Below are 17,720 nucleotides of genomic sequence, written 5' to 3' on the forward strand. Positions count from 1 at the left end.
AGGGAGTCCACAGGATCTTCCTGGAGCTCAGATTTGGCTTAAAGACGATGCACTTGATTCTGGTGTTCCTCTCCCTGGCACTCGGTTCCTAAATGGAAGTACATCCAGCAACAAGAGGATTTCCATATGAGTTCGTCTTGGGGTTGATTGGTCCCACCAACCCAAGGGGAGAAGTCGTCCTTTGCAGGGCTTCTCTAGTCGAGGCAAATTTGGGGCTTTAGCACTGCAGCAGGGCTTCACCGGGCAAACCAACGGTCCAGGAGTTGCAGCAAGTGTCTCTTCCAAGTTCTTCTTCGGATTCCTTCGCACAGTGGTCAACTCTGCCTTCCTTGCAAAAGACCTCACCTTTTATGCAAGTCTCGCCCATTCATTCGCAGCCTAGCTGTCACACAGCAGGGTGGCTGTCCTCCAAGGACAGCCAGCCGGCCAAGCATCTTTGGGTGCATTCCTGTAACCAAGGAAACTAAGCACAGGGAGTTTCGGGCACCTCCCTCGCTTCCTGCCCTGCCAGACACACTGAAGCCAGATGCGGGCTTCAGCAGTGAACCCCACCAAAGACAAAACAAACAAAGGGACCAAACCTGGTTTGGTGCACAGAGTAAATCTCAAGAAGGACCTTTCCAACAAGAAATGCTGCAAAAAAGAAGACCGGGGGCCATTTTCACAAAATGGGCACCAATGGCTGCTACATTGCAGCTGCGAACGCAGCCCGTGGTAAAAACACACAATCTTAGGAAAATGTAAACAACTGCCACCAGCCATTAATTGTAGAAAGGGTAACATAAAAATGCTACATGAGAAAGTAGACAAAGGGGATATTAAGTAACCCCTCCAACACTCTATGGAAGATAGTGTGTGCTGGGTAAGTAAAGTCAATTTCACTTTACTGCTCTTGGAAACAGTAGTTTAACCAAGAGAAGGTATTTAAACCTTTGGGAAATCTAAAGGACTTCCCTGTGCCACCGCACTGAAGTTGCTGTGTGTCACAATGTAAAAGGATGATGCCTATGGAGTTTGTCAGACTCCAAGACCAAAAAGAAACACAGATAACATGTAGGATTAAAAGTACAAAGTTCAGCAAAAGAGCTGGGAGGAATTAAACACTAAAATGAAAATTCTCCCTAACACTAAACGAATCCCTAACCCCACTTTGAAGGCAGTACCACCTCTAAAGTGTCCACTAGCAGTAGGGAAGCATCCTTCGCTCTGGCAACTGCTCACATTCTCAAAGGAGGTTACCATTCCAGTGAGGTGGGTCACATAAAATTTCCAGAAATTGGAGGCTGGTACATAACACCACTGTTCCCAACACCGCTTGTATTGTAGTAATGTTCTCTTAGCTGAGAGGAAAGTGGAATCCCTGCCTCCTATCAGGGTGACGTCAGGGTAGGGTCTTTGTTTTGACTGGAGGTCTTGCTGAGGCAGTCTCAGCCTGGTCACATCTGCCTGTGATATGTTGAGTTTGGTGCCTTTCGGACTGACCAGCAAACTGTGCACATCCTCCATGGGTATGAACTTGGTGGAAGATCCTACAAAACCTCAGGTTCCTAATCTTCGTTTACTTTTCTACGTATATATGGTGCAAACAATCGGCACGTTGTTTTTCATCATCCGAATGTCCTCATCTGTGTGAGGATAAAAGTGAGTATCTTGTCTGCGAATGGTAAGTCGGGCCCATCCATGCTGCACCTCATGTTTCAGCAAACAGTGTCTTCCCTAGAAATGTCTCCTGAAAAGCACCAAAAGGGCAGGCCTCCATTGGCAGTAATCACAGTTGCTATCACAGAGGTACAGACTTTCCTGCCCAATATGTCCAGGTTTTCATTCCTCCTATAAGGAGTAGGACATTCCTAAGCAGAAGGAAATGTCATATAAACTGTTCCTACCACCAGCAAATCAGCATGGAGTATCCCTCTTAGGAATGCTGGGTCTGAAATGGGTGCTTCGAACCACTTTAGCCTTGGGGGAAATAATGTATGGTTCCTAACTGCATAATGCATGCAGCTAGCTGATCACGCGGGCGAATGTAATATCCACCAGAAAAGCTCTTCAGTGTCACCCACCAAAGCTCTGTCAAAGCCATAGACTCAAAGGGTTTCTGCATGTGAGTAGATAAGACCACGTAACGGTCCCAGGGACTATGGGGCCTCCTTTTCGGTGGGTAAAGTTTCAAAAGGCTACTGCAATTTCTTTTCCCAATTGGATTTGCCAGAGAGACAGTTCCCATCCTAGTATTCAGGTAGGCCCTGATCGCTGCCAGATACGCCTGAACGAGTCCATCGAAATAGTATTATCTACCAACTAGGACACGAAAGAGATTGTCATTTAGAGCTGCCTCTAGATTTTTTGGTCATTCTCCATTCACCAGCAACAAAAGTGCGCCCGTTTGCTGTGTACTGAAACCTGGTAGATCCTTTCCTCGCATCCCTGATGATCAGCATTTTATTTTTACAGTATCCCAAATGACCAAAAACAAGGTCCTAAGGAACCTGACTACCAAGGAAAGGGATTGTGAGTTGCAGGATCACCCCCTTCCGTCTGATGCAGAAAAACCAGGCGTATTGGTAGAATCTTAGAGTCTGCAGCTCTGAGTACCAGATTCTCTCCGGCCAGTTGGGCACTAATATCTGCTTTATTTGTGTAGAATTTTTGTGACTAATGGGAGGAGTGGGAATGCACAGATGGTCTGCCCATCCCAAGGGAGAACAAATGCATCTCTTGTGAGCTCATGCCTTTCCTTCTACAGGAGGCATTTCTTTTTGTGTTGAGTTACAAATAAATCAAGGATTTGAGTACGCCATGCATGAACCATCAGGGTTAGGATATCGCCTTTTGCAGCGTTTCACAATTCACGATAAATGCACATGCGTCGCCCGCTAGCAAGAAATTGAGCTGCTTTGGAGCAGGGTTTTACACACTGTTTGCTAATCTGAGGTACTTTCTTCTCATGGCGGTATGCCCCTGAATGAAAAACAGTGAGCGGTGGGGAGGCTTGCATGGTAAGGTAAGGGCTCCTTCGCATGGCCCCATTCCTTTGAATGTGTTGCTGGCACATTTGCCCTAAAGGGGAGGACTCCTTCCCATGACTGTGTCCTTTGCTGGAGTGGGCTGTGCAGTGCCAGTCCCTCGAGGAACCATTAACTCCAGAGTGCCCCGCTTGAGTGGGGGAAAAGTTCTGTCGGACCCCACCCATGTGGAAAAAAACCCAGGAGGCAGTCTCCTGTGCAAGGTACCCTTGAAAAGAACAGTTCACTTACCTGCGTCTTGCGCTTCACTCTTGATGTGCTGAAGTCTTTCATGTGCTGGGGCAGTGGCTCTCCAAAGGCCTACTATCACTGTGTGTGCATCCTGAGGAAAGAGAAACCTCAAAGGGAGCCACATGTGCTGCACAAGTGTCATGCTTATGAAGGTTCCAGACAGAACAGGCAAATGCTGTGCAGGTTGGCAGAGGAATAGCTTCAGGGCAAACCACATAGCCTTTGAACCCATTGAGCATGGCACGCGGAGGTTTGTTTTAAATGTAGTTGTTACTAGGTGCAGGTGCAGTGCCAAGCCCTGTCCTGTCAATACGGAGAAAGAGACTGACAGTTGGGCCGGATGCACAGAAATGGTGCCACACAGGGAGGCGGCCATGGGGCACATGCTGGTACTTGCTGGAAAGTTCTATCAGATGCTGCTTTGCAACAGGCTCTGGTCCCGTCCCTGTTCCGTGGGATGTCCCAAGAGCATATATGGGAAAGGGGGCGGGATGTAAGAGTACAGGTTTTTTTACTAACGCACAATTCTCCTCTTTCGGCCAAACTCAAACACAATGCATGGGTGTGTTATCAACCGTTCAACTGATTCCTCCTAGTGTTACCAAGATTTTGGGCTACTTCCCTACTGCTCAGTGTCTCTGTAGTTCTTAAATAAATACATCCTTTGATCTCCTCTTGCAGGTCCTGTAAACCTTATTAGATCTCAACCACCTGGCCCAAATACAGCTGGAGTTTCTCTTTCAGTGATGGGTACAGCCAATAGGGTTTGCGGGCCCCTGTCATCACAGAGACGCTTGTAGTGGTCTTAACACCTTTCTTGCCTAGGGTCTTGATTTCTACTCTCTGTAGCATCTTTTACTCCTGTTCTGGTCTGGTCCTGCCCCTCCTCAATGCCACACCACATGCCCATTCCCTACTCCCACCATGGCATTGACCCCCTTCAGATCCAGGTACTACGTCTATACACTGCCTTAGGCAATATGTGCCCTCTCATTCCTTCCTGCGCTCGCTACCTAACACTTTGCTAGCTCTTCCTCCAAGCACTTCCTGATGTCTTTCTCCATGTGAGATCTATCTCGAGCCAACCATCTCCTGATGTCTCTTTCCTACCACCTCTGGATATCAGTCATCAACCCCCCATCTCATGTTTTCCTCTGACCATTTCTGGATGACTCTTCCCAACCACCACCTGAACTCTCCTATCTGACTTGTGTCCAACCTCCTCTACTCTCTCCTGCCTCTCCCTTAAACTCCTTGATGAATGGCAACCTGCTCAAAATGCCTGCCACAACCTTTTTGACATGCAAATAGCTCCCCTCTAGAAAGCGAGGGCTTGGATTGAGGGTCTGCACCTGTGTGACCTGATTGTACATTGATTTGGATTGGCTACCTGTAATTGTGGTAACTGGAGCAGATGGGTCAGATCAGAATGCAGACAGTGGCTTTAATTAAATGGAATAGTGTACCTTTCTCTCCATGGGTATTCTTCTGCTGAAGCAGAGCCGCCCCTGCTTCCCTATGCGCTCAGAGTGTTTGAGGGGCATTATATACTAAAACGTGGTGTCATGAAATTAGTTTCTCCACTTGCAATTACTATTATAAAAGCATAATTGGTGTGATCCCATCAAAAACCCTTCGGCAGCCGCCACGCGAACATGTCAGACTGAAGCTCTGATGAACTGGAAGCACCAGTACGGGCTACCTTGGGGCTTGGAAGAAAAAAGAAAAAACACTGACAATGGTTTTTGATGGGATCACACCAATGATGCTTTTCCCGACCTTCTGCCTGAAGCGAGCAGATCCATGTTGAAAAAGAATTCAACCAATAGATATAATAGTCAGGAAAGCCTCCCAACCCATGCGCCTGCGACTGAACAAAACCACTCATACTGAGTTTGATGCCGCCCCTGAACCAACACCGGCAACAGGTGAAAGTCACAGAAATAAGTGAATTTAGGAAAGAAAGACCTCTTCATGTGGTGAGTAGAATCCAGTCCCCAGTGAACTACTTCAATCATTCGCTGAACTTTTTCTCATATTGACATTGGAAATTCCACAAAATAGGCTGGGGTTACAAGACGGTATTATTACCAAATAGAAGAAATGTATATGTCCTGAAGAAGGCCTGTAACAGCAAAAAAGAGGAAATGCCACTAGAGATAGTGTCTAATGTTTTCGAAAAAGGCCGAAACATGTTGATGATCTAACAAGACTTTCATGTGTTATAAGTTGTTATGCTTGAGCTAAAACATGGCGCTGATGCGCAGTGCATTCTGGGAGCGCTCGGAGCCATGATGGATATTTACTTCATGCCGCAGTGAAAAGCTGCACTAATTTTGCTGAGAGTTAGATTCACGATGGTGAAGAAAACATGCTTTCCAAACCTGGTATGCAGTCAAGGACATTTCTGCTGGGAAAGCTAACTTTTTTATGTCTTGTTATGAGCTATGGGACTGTTTTCTGTGGTGCTTGTTTTTAGAGGAGGGAGGCACTTTGCTCCTTGAGGTTACTGTCGGTTGACCCAGCTGGCAACCAACGGCTGCTCATCAATGCGCAAGTGCGTTGCCAGAAGGTTCGAGAAATCGCCACCCCTTTAAGAAGGGTGCATATATGCGGAACCCCTGAGCGGTCAGGTGAGACTTCAGCCGGAGGGGGGACGCTTCTGTCCAGCATACCTGTGGGCTGTTGTGCTCTCGGCCTGGCTGTTATCGGGGTCTTCCAGCTGCTTCTGGCGTGATGAGGAATCCAGTTACGCTCACGGTGATGTATTTTCTTTTGAATTCTCTTTTTCTTCTGTGATTTATTTCTATGTTATCACTGGTTGCTTCTAAGCTTTGAATAAATAGCCATATAAGTGCTCATTATTTTCTAAGAGTGTGTGATTGCAAGTTATTGCGTCTTCCTGCGTTCAAAGTATTGGCTCCTTAATTGTACTGGTGATTTATGACTGTCCGTGCACTCTGGGAGAGCAATACATTTTGGCGTCACGAACAGGATATTTGTGATGAATTGCTCCAAATATTCAAGAATCTGTTTGAACGTAGATAGGCTTTGGTTACCTTGCAAGCAAAAGTAATTGGGCAGTGAGTGTTGAACTGTGTTAAGATGTTTTTTTTCCCTTTGCCGGTGTGTGCGTGCTTGTGGGAGTGATTGCAGTGTGGAAAGAAAAAAAAATATAGATATAAAGAGGTTTTGTTTTGTTTGCAGTAATGAGTAGTTTATTCAGGAAAAAGAGCGTTACCCCTGGCGGTGAATGTTCTGATGTTATCATTCCAGGCTGGACTAAGAGTCCATATGATAAATTGGCCCAGGCGTGGGCATGCGGCGCAGGGCTAAGTGAAACATGGGATCAGGGATTGGGAGATGCTGATCCGTCTGATGTAATGGTGTGCTTGCAACAAGTTCCAGTGGAACGTGGCAGAGAATGCGCTGCATTAGGTAGGCAAGGTTGGGTTCTTTTGCATGCTTATAGGAAAATACATCAAAGGAATTTGGAAATGAAAAATTAGGTTTTACGATTAGAAAGAGATCTGGCTGCAGAAAGGCAGACTGCGTTAATCCAGCAGATTCAAATGAAACTTTTTAAAAATAGGGCTGACACATATCAGGCTGTGGCCGAGAGGGCAGCAGTCAGAGTAGCCTGGTATAAGTATAGGAAAAGACGGGGAGGTGTCAACAAAAGAAAGGTGGCAGCTGTAATCGCTACCGCCGTGTGGACTGGGACCCGGATAAGTGGGATGGTGATATTTTTGACTCCACCAGCCCAGAGAGTAGTTCCGCAAATGAGTCCGACCCCACAATGGAAATTAAGCAGAAAACAGTGGCGGCTAAGCCCGTTAGAAGACGGCGAGCCGGACCCCACCTGCAGAATCCTGCAGGCGGAGTGGTGGATTTAACCACGCTGGAGGATTACACCCAGCAGGAGGTTGGGGAATTTATTACCCGTTTGAGGCAAAAATCAGGGGAACCTTTATTGACATGGATGGTGAGATTGCTAGATGGGGGCGCTGCAGGGTTGTTGGTAGATTCCACGGACTCACCGCGTTTTCTACCCTTGTCAACTGACACCAATGTACAGGAGGTCTTAAAGGCAGGGCTGCCCCCTGATGACAATGGTCACGATGTACAGGTGTCTTTGTTGCACCTAGCAGCCCAAGCATGTAACCGTAAATACCCCATTACCACAGATTGGCCTAGTGAAGAAACAAAGTGGTATACTTTGAAAGAGGCAATTCAAAAAGTCAGAGAGCATGCTATGAAAGAGGCAATTCTGGTAGATGCTCCAGGACACATGGGGGCCGTGCCGCTCTCAGTTTCAACTCGAAACATGGTGATTAGAACTGCGCCGCATACAAAAGTGTCATTATGACTTTGCTCGTAGGTATGACGGGCAAACCCACTGATGAGGTAGTGGATGCCATTCGGCAACTGGCAGATTTAGGGGAGGGGGACAAGAGTGTTGACAAGCCACGGGGAAGAGAGAGGGGTGTAGTGAGAGAAGAACCGAAGGCAGGAGGCAAGAAAGTAGAGACTCCCGAGTGTCCTGAAAGGACATGTTTCTGGCTTTGTTAAAAGATGGTGTGCCACGAGAAGAAATTGATGGCATTGAAAGCAGAGTAATGTATGAATTATACAAAAAAAGAGGACTTGCAGGCAAAAAGAGCGCTATAAACAGGTTAAGAAACAGGTAGTAACCAAGCCACAGGGGGACACCTCACCTTCCACTCCTCCTGCGGAAGAACAAGAAGAAGGGTATATGGGGACACCTTCCCCGTACCAGCCAACATATGCTGATTTGAGGAAGGTGGTGAGTGCAATGTTAGAGGCGGAGTCAAGTCACACTCATTCGAAATTTGACTAGGGCTACGGCCAAGCTCCGGCAGCGTCTGCTCGCATAAAAGTTGATAGGCGGCCCCATGTTGATGTTAAGATTTTTTGGGGGCCAGGAAATACGCAAGGGGTGCGAGCATTGATAGCCACGGGGGCGGAGGCCTCTCTGATTCATGGCAATCCAGCACGATTTAAAGGCAAACAATTTACTATTACAGGTCTTGGGGGGAAGGAGACCCCTGCAGTACAAACGAAAGTGGAGATAAAAATAGGCAATTTGAATAGGCAGAAATACCAAGTGTTGATTGTCCCGATACCTGAATATATAATTGGCTTTGACATTCTGGAAGGGTTGACTTTGGGACTTGGAGGTAAAACGTACCAGTTTGGGGTGATTGCATTGACCTGAACACCCATTACCTGTAGGCAAATTGAAGATGCCCCCAGTGCAAGTGCCTGTGGCAACCAAGCGGGTAGCAATGAAGCAATACCGCATTCCTGGGGGGCACAAGGAAATTTCAGACACCATCAAAGAGTATGTGGAGGTGGGTGTGTTACGCCCTATGACCACCGCATGGAACAATCCTCTCTGGCCTATTAAAAAGGGGGATGGGTCGTGGAGGATGACGGTGGATTACCGTGAGTTGAATAAACACACTCCTCCCTTAGTGCCCGCGGTCCCAGATACCATTACCTTGATTGAGAATGTCCAAAAGTTTGAGGGGACTTGGTATGCAGTGATCAATTTAGCCAATGCATTTTTCTCTGTGCCAATTGCTGAAGAGTGTCAAGAGCAGTTTGCATTTTCTTGGAGCAGGTGTCAGTACACCTTTACAAGGTTACCTATTAGGTACATACATAGCCCGACTATCTGTCACCGGCTGGTGGCAGAGCACTTAGACAAGATACCGTGTAAACCTGACATACAAATCTCTCATTACATTGATGATATTTTGATTCAGGGCAAGGATGAGCACAGTGTGCAAAGCAAGTTAAATGTCATAATGGAAGGATTGAAGAAGGAAGGGTGGCAGATTAACCCAAATAAAATTCAAAGCCCAGCTGAAACAGTGATATTCCTAGGGATTCAGTGGCATCATGGGCATCGAGAAATGGTGCCAAAAGCCTGACAGAAAATACTTGAATTCACCACTCCAATGAACAAAAAGCAAGCTCAGCAGGTTATAGGGCTGTTTGGGTTTTGGAGACAGCACATTCCCCATTTAGGGCAGATATTGGCCCCCCTCTACAAAGTGACACGCAAGAAATATGAGTTTCAGTGGGGTGAAGAGCAGTAGAAAGCATTTGATTTCGCGAAAGACACTGTGCAGCAGGTGCTTGATTTATGGCCATTGAAGGAAGGCGAAGTGGAATTGAATGTGTCTGTACAAGACAATTATGCTAACTGGAGCGTGTGGCAGAAACAGGACAGGAAACGTGTGCCATTGGGGTTTTGTAGTCATAAGTTGCCCGATGCTGGTAACTCATATACTCCGTTTGAGAAGCAGTTGCTGGCATGTTATTGGGCCCTTGTTGATACCGAGCAAATGACGGTGGGCCATGATGTATTGATGTGGCCAGAAATACCAATCATGCAATGGGTACTGAGCTCTCCTAAAACGCATAGACTAGGACATGCTCAAGAAGCCAGCATAATTAAATGGAAATGGTACATTCAAGACAGAGCCAAATCAGTGAAGGGTGGAGTTGAGAAATTACATGAGCAAGTAGCCAACATACCGCCTTCAGATTACATACCACCGGAAGTGCCTGAAAAAACGTGGGTCTCCCGTGAAATGGGGAGTACCTTACAGCGATTTGACCGTGGAGCAAACAGAGCATGCCTGGTTCACGGATGGCTCAGCCCGATATGTGTGAACTGAGCGATACTGGAAAGCAGTGCATTCCCAAAACAAAAAAGATTTTGACAACGTCAGGGAAGAACAGTCAGTTTGCAGAGCTTTACGCAGTTTACCAAGCATTGAAACAAGAGACCCGTGGTCGATGTCATGTGTACACGGATTCATGGTCAGTGGCGAATGGATTGGCGGTGTGGTTGCCAACCTGGCAAAAGAATGGGTGGAAGATTCATTCAAAAGAGTTGTGGGGAAAAGAACTGTGGCAAGATATTGCAAAAATGTTATCACAAAGTGAAGTCGCTGTGTATCATGTGGACGCGCATTGTGCCACAGACTCATTAGAACGTTGGTTTAATTCTGTTGCAGACAAACACACCAAGATTTCATCTGTGGATGCGGAGGCTCAGGAAGACGATTTGGAGGGTTTGGCCAAGTGGGCTAACCAGAAATGTGGGCACCTTGGAGAAAAGGCTACTATCAGGTGGGCACAAGCTCGAGGAATCAGTATTCCTTTAGAGGTAGTGAAAACAATCCTTTTGCAATGTCCAGTGTGCCAACACCAACAGCATAGACCTATCCCTCAGATTGTTCGGGGTACATTGCGAAGAGGAAAACTACCAGGTCAAATTCGGCAGATTGTTTATATTGGTCCCCTGCCAATTAGTAAAGGTTGCCAGTATGCATGCACTATTGTGGATTCATATTCAGGATATATGATGGTTTTGTCGTGCAAGCGTGCAACACAACTGAACACCATCAGGTTGTTAGATCAGATCATATTACATTACGGAGTGCCTTTGCAGATTCAAAGTGACAATGGGTCACATTTCAAAGGCAAACTAATACAGGAGTATTGTCAGGAGAAGAGCATTGAGTGGCTTTACCATGTGCCTTATTACCCTGCCGCTTCCGGGCTGATTGAACAAATGAATGGGTTGTTGAAAGAACAGCTGTGCAAATCTGGAGATGGCAATTTGGCAGGCTAGCGTGATTGTTTGTTTGATGCGGTGCAAGTACTAAACAATAGGCCTGTGAATGAGCATGAAACTCCTTTGATGCGGCTAATGACTCCTACTTTACAGATTCAACTCAATTTAGTCAGAGAAACCCTATTGTACTGGGAAATTACCCCGGGTTCTTTAGCTCCCTATCGGGCGACTCCAGAGTCAGCAGGGGTAGACTTGCATTCCCATGAAGAAATCAGATTAGACCCAAGAGGGATTGTTGTAATTGAAACAGGGATTGGAGTACAAATTCCCCCAGAGCATATAGGATGGATTGCCCCTAGATCTGGCTTAGCATTGAAGGGAGTTCAAGTGTTGGGAGGGGTAATTGATGCCGATTACCAAGGCTAGATCAAAGTCATCCTGATGAATAGTGGGGACTAATTGTTACCGATCCACAAGGGTGATTGCGTGGCCCAATTGATTATCATTCCCGTTAAGTTGTCCATGATTAAGAAGGGGGAGCCTCCTACAGTGTTAACTACCCGTGGTGATCGTGGTTTTGGCTCTTCAGACAGTATGGTACCGGGTGCGAAGGTGTGGGTGGAAAGGCCAAGTGGCCCACCAGTGCCCGCAGATGTCATTGCATCAGGCAAAGACCAAGTAGTTTTAGTAATGGAGCCCGGTAGAAAGAAATGGCACTATGTGTCCGCAGACAAATGTTACCTGAGAGAGTGATGAACAACACTGATATCTCTTTTCTGGGTTTGCCTTGTAGATCCTGTGTCTGGCTGGTGTAATTGTGGTACTAAATGGACTCCATTTGGGAGAGTTAAACGGCATGCTGCTACCAATGAAAAATGTCACATCTGTGCCAGTGATCAAGGGGATACTGATAATGATGAGTAATGCTGTCCAAAAGCAGCCTTATGCCGATGCAGAAAAGCCAGCCAGACCGAAGACATGGATTCGTGAAATGCGGCAAACACGTCAGGAGCAAGTGAAAACAACAATGATGCCAGTCATGCGAGAGCCATCTTCAGGACGGCGAAAACATTCTCCCATGATTACTCAAACGGAGAATATGTGGATATATCTGGCACAACAGGTGCTCAACATTACGCACTTTTGCTTTACTGATGTGCCCAATGCTGAAGCTTTATTGACTACGTGCTTAGTAGCAGTGCCGACGCCAGTTCCGGTTTTAAAGCATATTTTCGGCGTCACACACAATGATTCTTTGGTTCAAGATTTCGATATTAGGCAATCTTTTTCCGTCTATGAGTACTGCAGATTTTGCCAGGAAACAGATCGCAAATGGAGAAATTTGACACGTGTTATAACCTATAATATAACTCAAGGCGATGTGTGCTACCTTATGACATGCAATGCAAAAGAAATTGGCAAATGCCAACAGCTCGATTTAACCAAACAGCAAAATCACACAGTGTTTGAGCAAAGATTATTTTCGCGAGTGCCACGCACATGTACCGGCACGAATAACACTATGTCTTGTAATCATACAGTGATAGCTGCCAGTCATTTGAATCATGTGAAACTTCCAACAGGATGGCTCTTTTCATGTGGCAACACCACATACACTTATATTCCAGCTAACATTTCCGGAGGTCCATGTGCCTTAACTCGGTTAGGACTAATGATGTTTCCTTTACACCCAGAGATAACTCGAGGCAAAAGGTCAACTTTCGAGTCTGTGGGTCTATCCCCCGATTGTGATTCCCATGTGCATTTGTTATCAGAAGCTGAGGTTCTAGCATTAACCCATTCATTAGTGGGAGTTTGGGGTTTAGCTGCTGGGGGTTACAAATCTTTGATCAAATTAGCATGTTTAGTAGTCAAAGGACTTAATCATACTTCTCAGGCATTAGTAGAATTACTCCTTGATAGTCAAGTTATTAGAAAAGCAACTTTGCGAAACAGAGCTGCTGTTGATTATCTATTGCTAAAGCATAATTTAGGTTGTAACGCAGTTGAAGGTATGTGTTGTTTCAATCTAAGTGACCATTCACGATCCATTGAAAGTCATATTCGAGGTTTAAGGGATCTCATTTCTCAAGTGTCCCAAGATCATACTGGGAATTGGTGGGATTGGTTATTTTCATGGATTCCTGATGTTGGGGGTGCACTATGTTACGCTTTTGCTTGTATTTGCATTATATTAGCTATCATAATAGCTTCTTGTTGTTTTATTCAATGCATTCCTAATTTAGTTTTAATATTTCATCGGTTTCAGAAACCGGCTCCTCTGCCACTGGGCTATGGAAGATAAATATCCAAGGGTGGAATTGTTATGCTTGAGCTAAAACATGGCGCTGATGCGCAGTGCATTCTGGGAGCGCTCGGAGCCATGATGGATATTTACTTCATGCTGCAGTGAAAAGCTGCACTAATTTTGCTGAGAGTTAGATTCACGATGCTGAAGAAAACATGCTTTCCAAACCTGGTATGCAGTCAAGGACATTTCTGCTGGGAAAACTAACTTTGTTATGTCTTGCTATGAGCTATGGGACTGTTTTCTGTGGTGCTTGTTTTTAGAGGAGGGAGGCACTTTGCTCCTTGAGGTTACTGTTGGTTGACCCAGCTGGCAACCAACTGCTGCTCATCAATGCGCTGCCAGAAGGTTCGAGAAATCGCCACCCCTTTTTGAAGGGTGCATATATGCGGAACCCCTAAGCGGTCAGGGGGGACGCTTCTGTCCGGCATACCTGTGGGCTGTTGTGCTCTTGGCCTGGCCTGTTATCGGGGTCTTCCAGCCGCTTCTGGCCAGATGAGGAATCCAGTTACACTCACGGTGATGTATTTTCTTTTGAATTCTCTGTTTCTTCTGTGATTTATTTCTATGTTATCACTGGCTGCTTATAAGCTTTGAATAAATAGCCGTATAAGTGCTCATTATTTTCTAAGAGTGTGTGGTTGCAAGTCATTGCATCTTCCTGCGTTCAAAGTATTGGCTCCGTAATTGTACTGGTGATTTATGACTGTCCGTGCACTTTGTGAGAGCAATACATAAGTCTAGATAAATTTACCTTTATTGACCCCTGTATGAATTGCAAAGCCTGTTGTTTTCTTAACAATTCCAGCGTCCAGCCATTTATGACTGTGCCCTATTTTTTAACTTCTTTTCCCTTGCAAACCAACATCCGTGGTTTTGCATAATTATGTGATAATTGTGAATCATAATTTGATGTATTGTGTATTATTTTTAACAATCTCTGAATAAAAAACATATAATGTTTTGATAACATTATAACCTGTGTCTGGTTCGATAAAACTGTCTGCAGTCTGTTCATGTAATCATGTTTTGTGATACATCCATTGTAATAAGATGTTATGTTGAGTTTTGCTGTAAAAGCACAACCAATTCATCCTGTGTCAGTATAGAGAGGGGTAATCAGTCTCTCACCCCTTATTATTACTGACATTAGTACCCTACCAGTCCCAGGAAGGCCCACAATTCCGTCAAAGTCTTGGGAGTTTAAATGTTTTGGATGCTTTCAACATGCCTCTTTCTGCTAAACTGTCCCCTTTTCAACTTGAATGCTTAAGACCTTTTTGGAAGGCAGATCCAGGTGGTATTTAGTTGGGTTAATCTTAACTCCCATCTCCCAGGGGCTTCTTAGCAACCAGATATAGATTTCTCAGGTGGTAAACCCAATTTCAACTATATAGCTCTGTCATACAGGCAGGCTCCTGTGGAAGCCATGGAATGTGGAAGAATGTTGAAATGTCACGGTGGCTCCAAGCAGTCCAAACAGTAGGGTTGTGAACTGGTTCCACTGCATTACTCCCATTAGTGTCCTCTGCTCTGTTAGCCTTAAGGACTAGCCACTGCCCCTAAAATGAAATGAGTTAAGCAAGGGAGTGAGGTTAAAAAGGACAATATTCCCAAACATCAGGCCAAGGACACGCAACAGTCAGATGTGCTGGGTGTCCCATTGAAAAAGAAGGGAAGGTTGCTATAATAAACATCTTTGTGACTACCATTTCCACATGAGCCTCTCGGAGATGGTCCAGGGATGTCCAGGTTTGTTCCTATTCTAGGCTTTGAGAGAATCTGATATAAGAGAGAAAATGGACATCGGAAATGCTCACAGGCATTGCTCCAGTGCAAATCTTTACACACAATTAGGGAAACTGTGATTAGAACTTGAAGCTACTGGTTGCCAGGGGTGTTGCTAGGTCTGGAAAAGACCAGGGGCTACGCTAATGTCGGGACTGGGGGCTAGCTACACTTTTGGTTGTAGCTCCTGAGATTCCATCCGGGGCTACAACCAAAAGACGAGGGGCTATAGCCCCCTTAGCCACCCCCTAGCAACGCCTCTGCTGGTTGCACAATCAATCAGTAGCCATAGCCACTAGGCCACTTCTTCCCCTCTCTCTTAGGTCGTCTATGAAAAGAGAGAACTGAACACAATGCATCATTCATAATTCCAGAACTTTTATCATATTAGCTGCTTTTATTTGACAGGTCTTATACACTGACTCTCAAACCTCAAGCCTCAATTGCTGGCACTTACTTCCTTTACTTTGCTGATACCCATCCACATCCTAAGTCGTCGCAGGAGGAGCTGTACCATCTCGTAGTCCTGGGGATCGTAGGCGGGCCGGTACATGCTGTGCCGCACCTGGCTGAAGTTGTGCAGTAGCGTGGCCACAAACAGCCTCAGCAGGATCCATGACTGCAGCACCAAGTAGCTCATACAATATATGTGGTACATGCCTGGGTACAAGGGAAGGTCCAGCTGTATGTCCAAGCTGCCACGAATCAAGTCGAATGTTGTAAGGAGACTGGAACCAAAGCTGTGGAACTGTTCAGAGCCAGAGGAGAAGAGCTGCCAAAGAAATAACATACATTCAAGGAGTGTAAAGGCATACAAGTTGATGAGAGTAGAAAACAAAAGGGACCAGGAGTGTTAGGAAATAGCACAGCCAGTCAGTAGGACTAAATAACTAATACAGGCCCTCTACGGGTGGTTTTGAAGCGATTCCCAGGACGGTCGAAGGATGTAAAGCGATGATATGGGCTAACAGTGGAACACAAGCACAACTGGGGCGAAAGCAAAAACAAGAGAATTCACAGTTTATAAAGACTACATTTTAAACTAATATCCTTTTTATAAGCACCAAATCTCTTGCAAAATGTGCTATTATGGAAAAGTGGAGACCTTTTGTACAACCCCTCTCTGTGTTCTTAAGACGCATTGCATACATCTATTACATAGCTCCTAGACATTCAATGTCACTCCTGATCTTTCCCTTTTTAACACTGTCCGCATAAGAGAGAACATGTTTGATAGATGTGATCTTGTTGTTCCATCTAACTGCTAGACCACAGTCATTCCCCTAGCAGAAGCTCTCCTTTTATTTCATATTTTATAAATTGCTTGCAATAAAATGTTAGCAAGCAGCTCCCTGTATAAAAGTATAGTCCTCTCTCTTGGGTGCCCATCTTCAGTCCCTGCCTTGGACTTGGATGTTTGCCTCCTCTTCTTTCATGTAATATTCTGGTAGCAGGTTTTGGGCCCACACTTGTACCAGTTTCACTCTATTCTGGAATTACAGTAGATGGTGTTATGTTACGTTATCAGAACATAATAAAGCGCACGTACGCCAAAGGCATCATGGCGCTAAGGCATAAAGGAAGTTTCAACCGAGAACACAGCATAGAAGAGTTTTTAATTTCCGTCGAAAACAGAAGTGATCAGTGAGGCTCCATAGAGCGGGAGGTGTTAGCGGGCACAATGGAGAAAGCACGACCCCCCCCAACCGGTCCCACCTAAACCGTGGGACCACTATAAGGTGGGCTGACTGGAAACGTAGGGACCGGGTAGGAGAGTAATGCACAAATTTGGCTTGCAGATACTCTGCTCCAATACCGTAGAAGGCCAGATGAACCATGCATAAGGACATAAACACAATGCAAGCCTCCACCGGGAGCCAGTGAAGCTGCCTCAGTAAAGCGGACATGTGAGTGCCAAAAGAAGGGCGGAGGATGGCTCTTGCTGCTGCATTTTGGGGAAGATGTAAACGCTTAGTTAAGTATACGGGCTGTCCCAAATAGAGCAAATTACAGTCATCCAGTCCGCTCAATACTAGGGGCTTGGCAAGCTGCGGGAATAAAGGGAAGAACCTTCAGCAGGACCCAGAGTTTAAAGTGGCCAGTCTTGCAGACTGCCGTCACCTGCTCCTCCAAGGAGGCAGATGGTGGTTAAGTTGGCCTCCTTTTCTTTGAGTTGAAGTAGGTTCATGTTGTAAGTTCTTGCTCTTTATGATCTGTTGGTGTGTTAAGTGGTTATTTTCATTCTCTTCCCACCCTAGAAGTGCAGTGGGTGCCCCTCCCCTCAAACATTCCTGCAAGTGCAGTTAAGAAATTCTGGTTGGAGGATCCTGTCCTAGATGTGCAGTGAGTGGTTGTTGGGTGCTCCTCTCTCGATATCCTGGGAAAGGCATTTGTTGGTGGTTGGGTGCTCCTTCACAGTATTTTCCGCCCCACAGTGGGGGTTGGAGGTTCCCTTTAGAATTCATATCTCTCATTCCCCAATTAACTCTTATAATTAGGATCTCTTATGTAGTCTGTTAACTTCACTTTTCTCGAGCTTAAGTAGGATGTTGGTCACGCCAATCTCAGACAAGTAGCAACTGGTTCATAAAGGCTCTGGGTCTTTACTCTGACATTTATATCAAAGAAAACTAGGCAGCCAGCCTCAGGCTGTAACACAACGTACTTATTTGCCCAGTTAGTAAGAATCAACTGAATCAACTTGACACGCAACTGTGCATGTGTAGTGTGCACTTTTGTATGCCCCTGT

At 45.6% G+C, this 17,720-nt stretch overlaps 1 protein-coding gene across 1 annotated transcript in view; it reads right to left on the reverse strand.

Annotated features, from left to right (window-relative positions):
* PKD1 (polycystin 1, transient receptor potential channel interacting) overlaps positions 1-17,720 on the reverse strand; it is a 1,742,473-nt gene that overhangs the window by 38,859 nt on the left and 1,685,894 nt on the right. Inside the window, exon 46 of the mRNA XM_069647332.1 lies at positions 15,429-15,743. Within this exon, the coding sequence (XP_069503433.1) occupies positions 15,429-15,743 (315 nt within the window). The remainder of the gene's footprint in view (positions 1-15,428; positions 15,744-17,720) is intronic.

Source organism: Ambystoma mexicanum, chromosome 2q (assembly GCF_040938575.1).
Source record: "Ambystoma mexicanum isolate Mex_15411 chromosome 2q, UKY_AmexF1_1, whole genome shotgun sequence".
NCBI lineage: Eukaryota > Metazoa > Chordata > Amphibia > Caudata > Ambystomatidae > Ambystoma > Ambystoma mexicanum.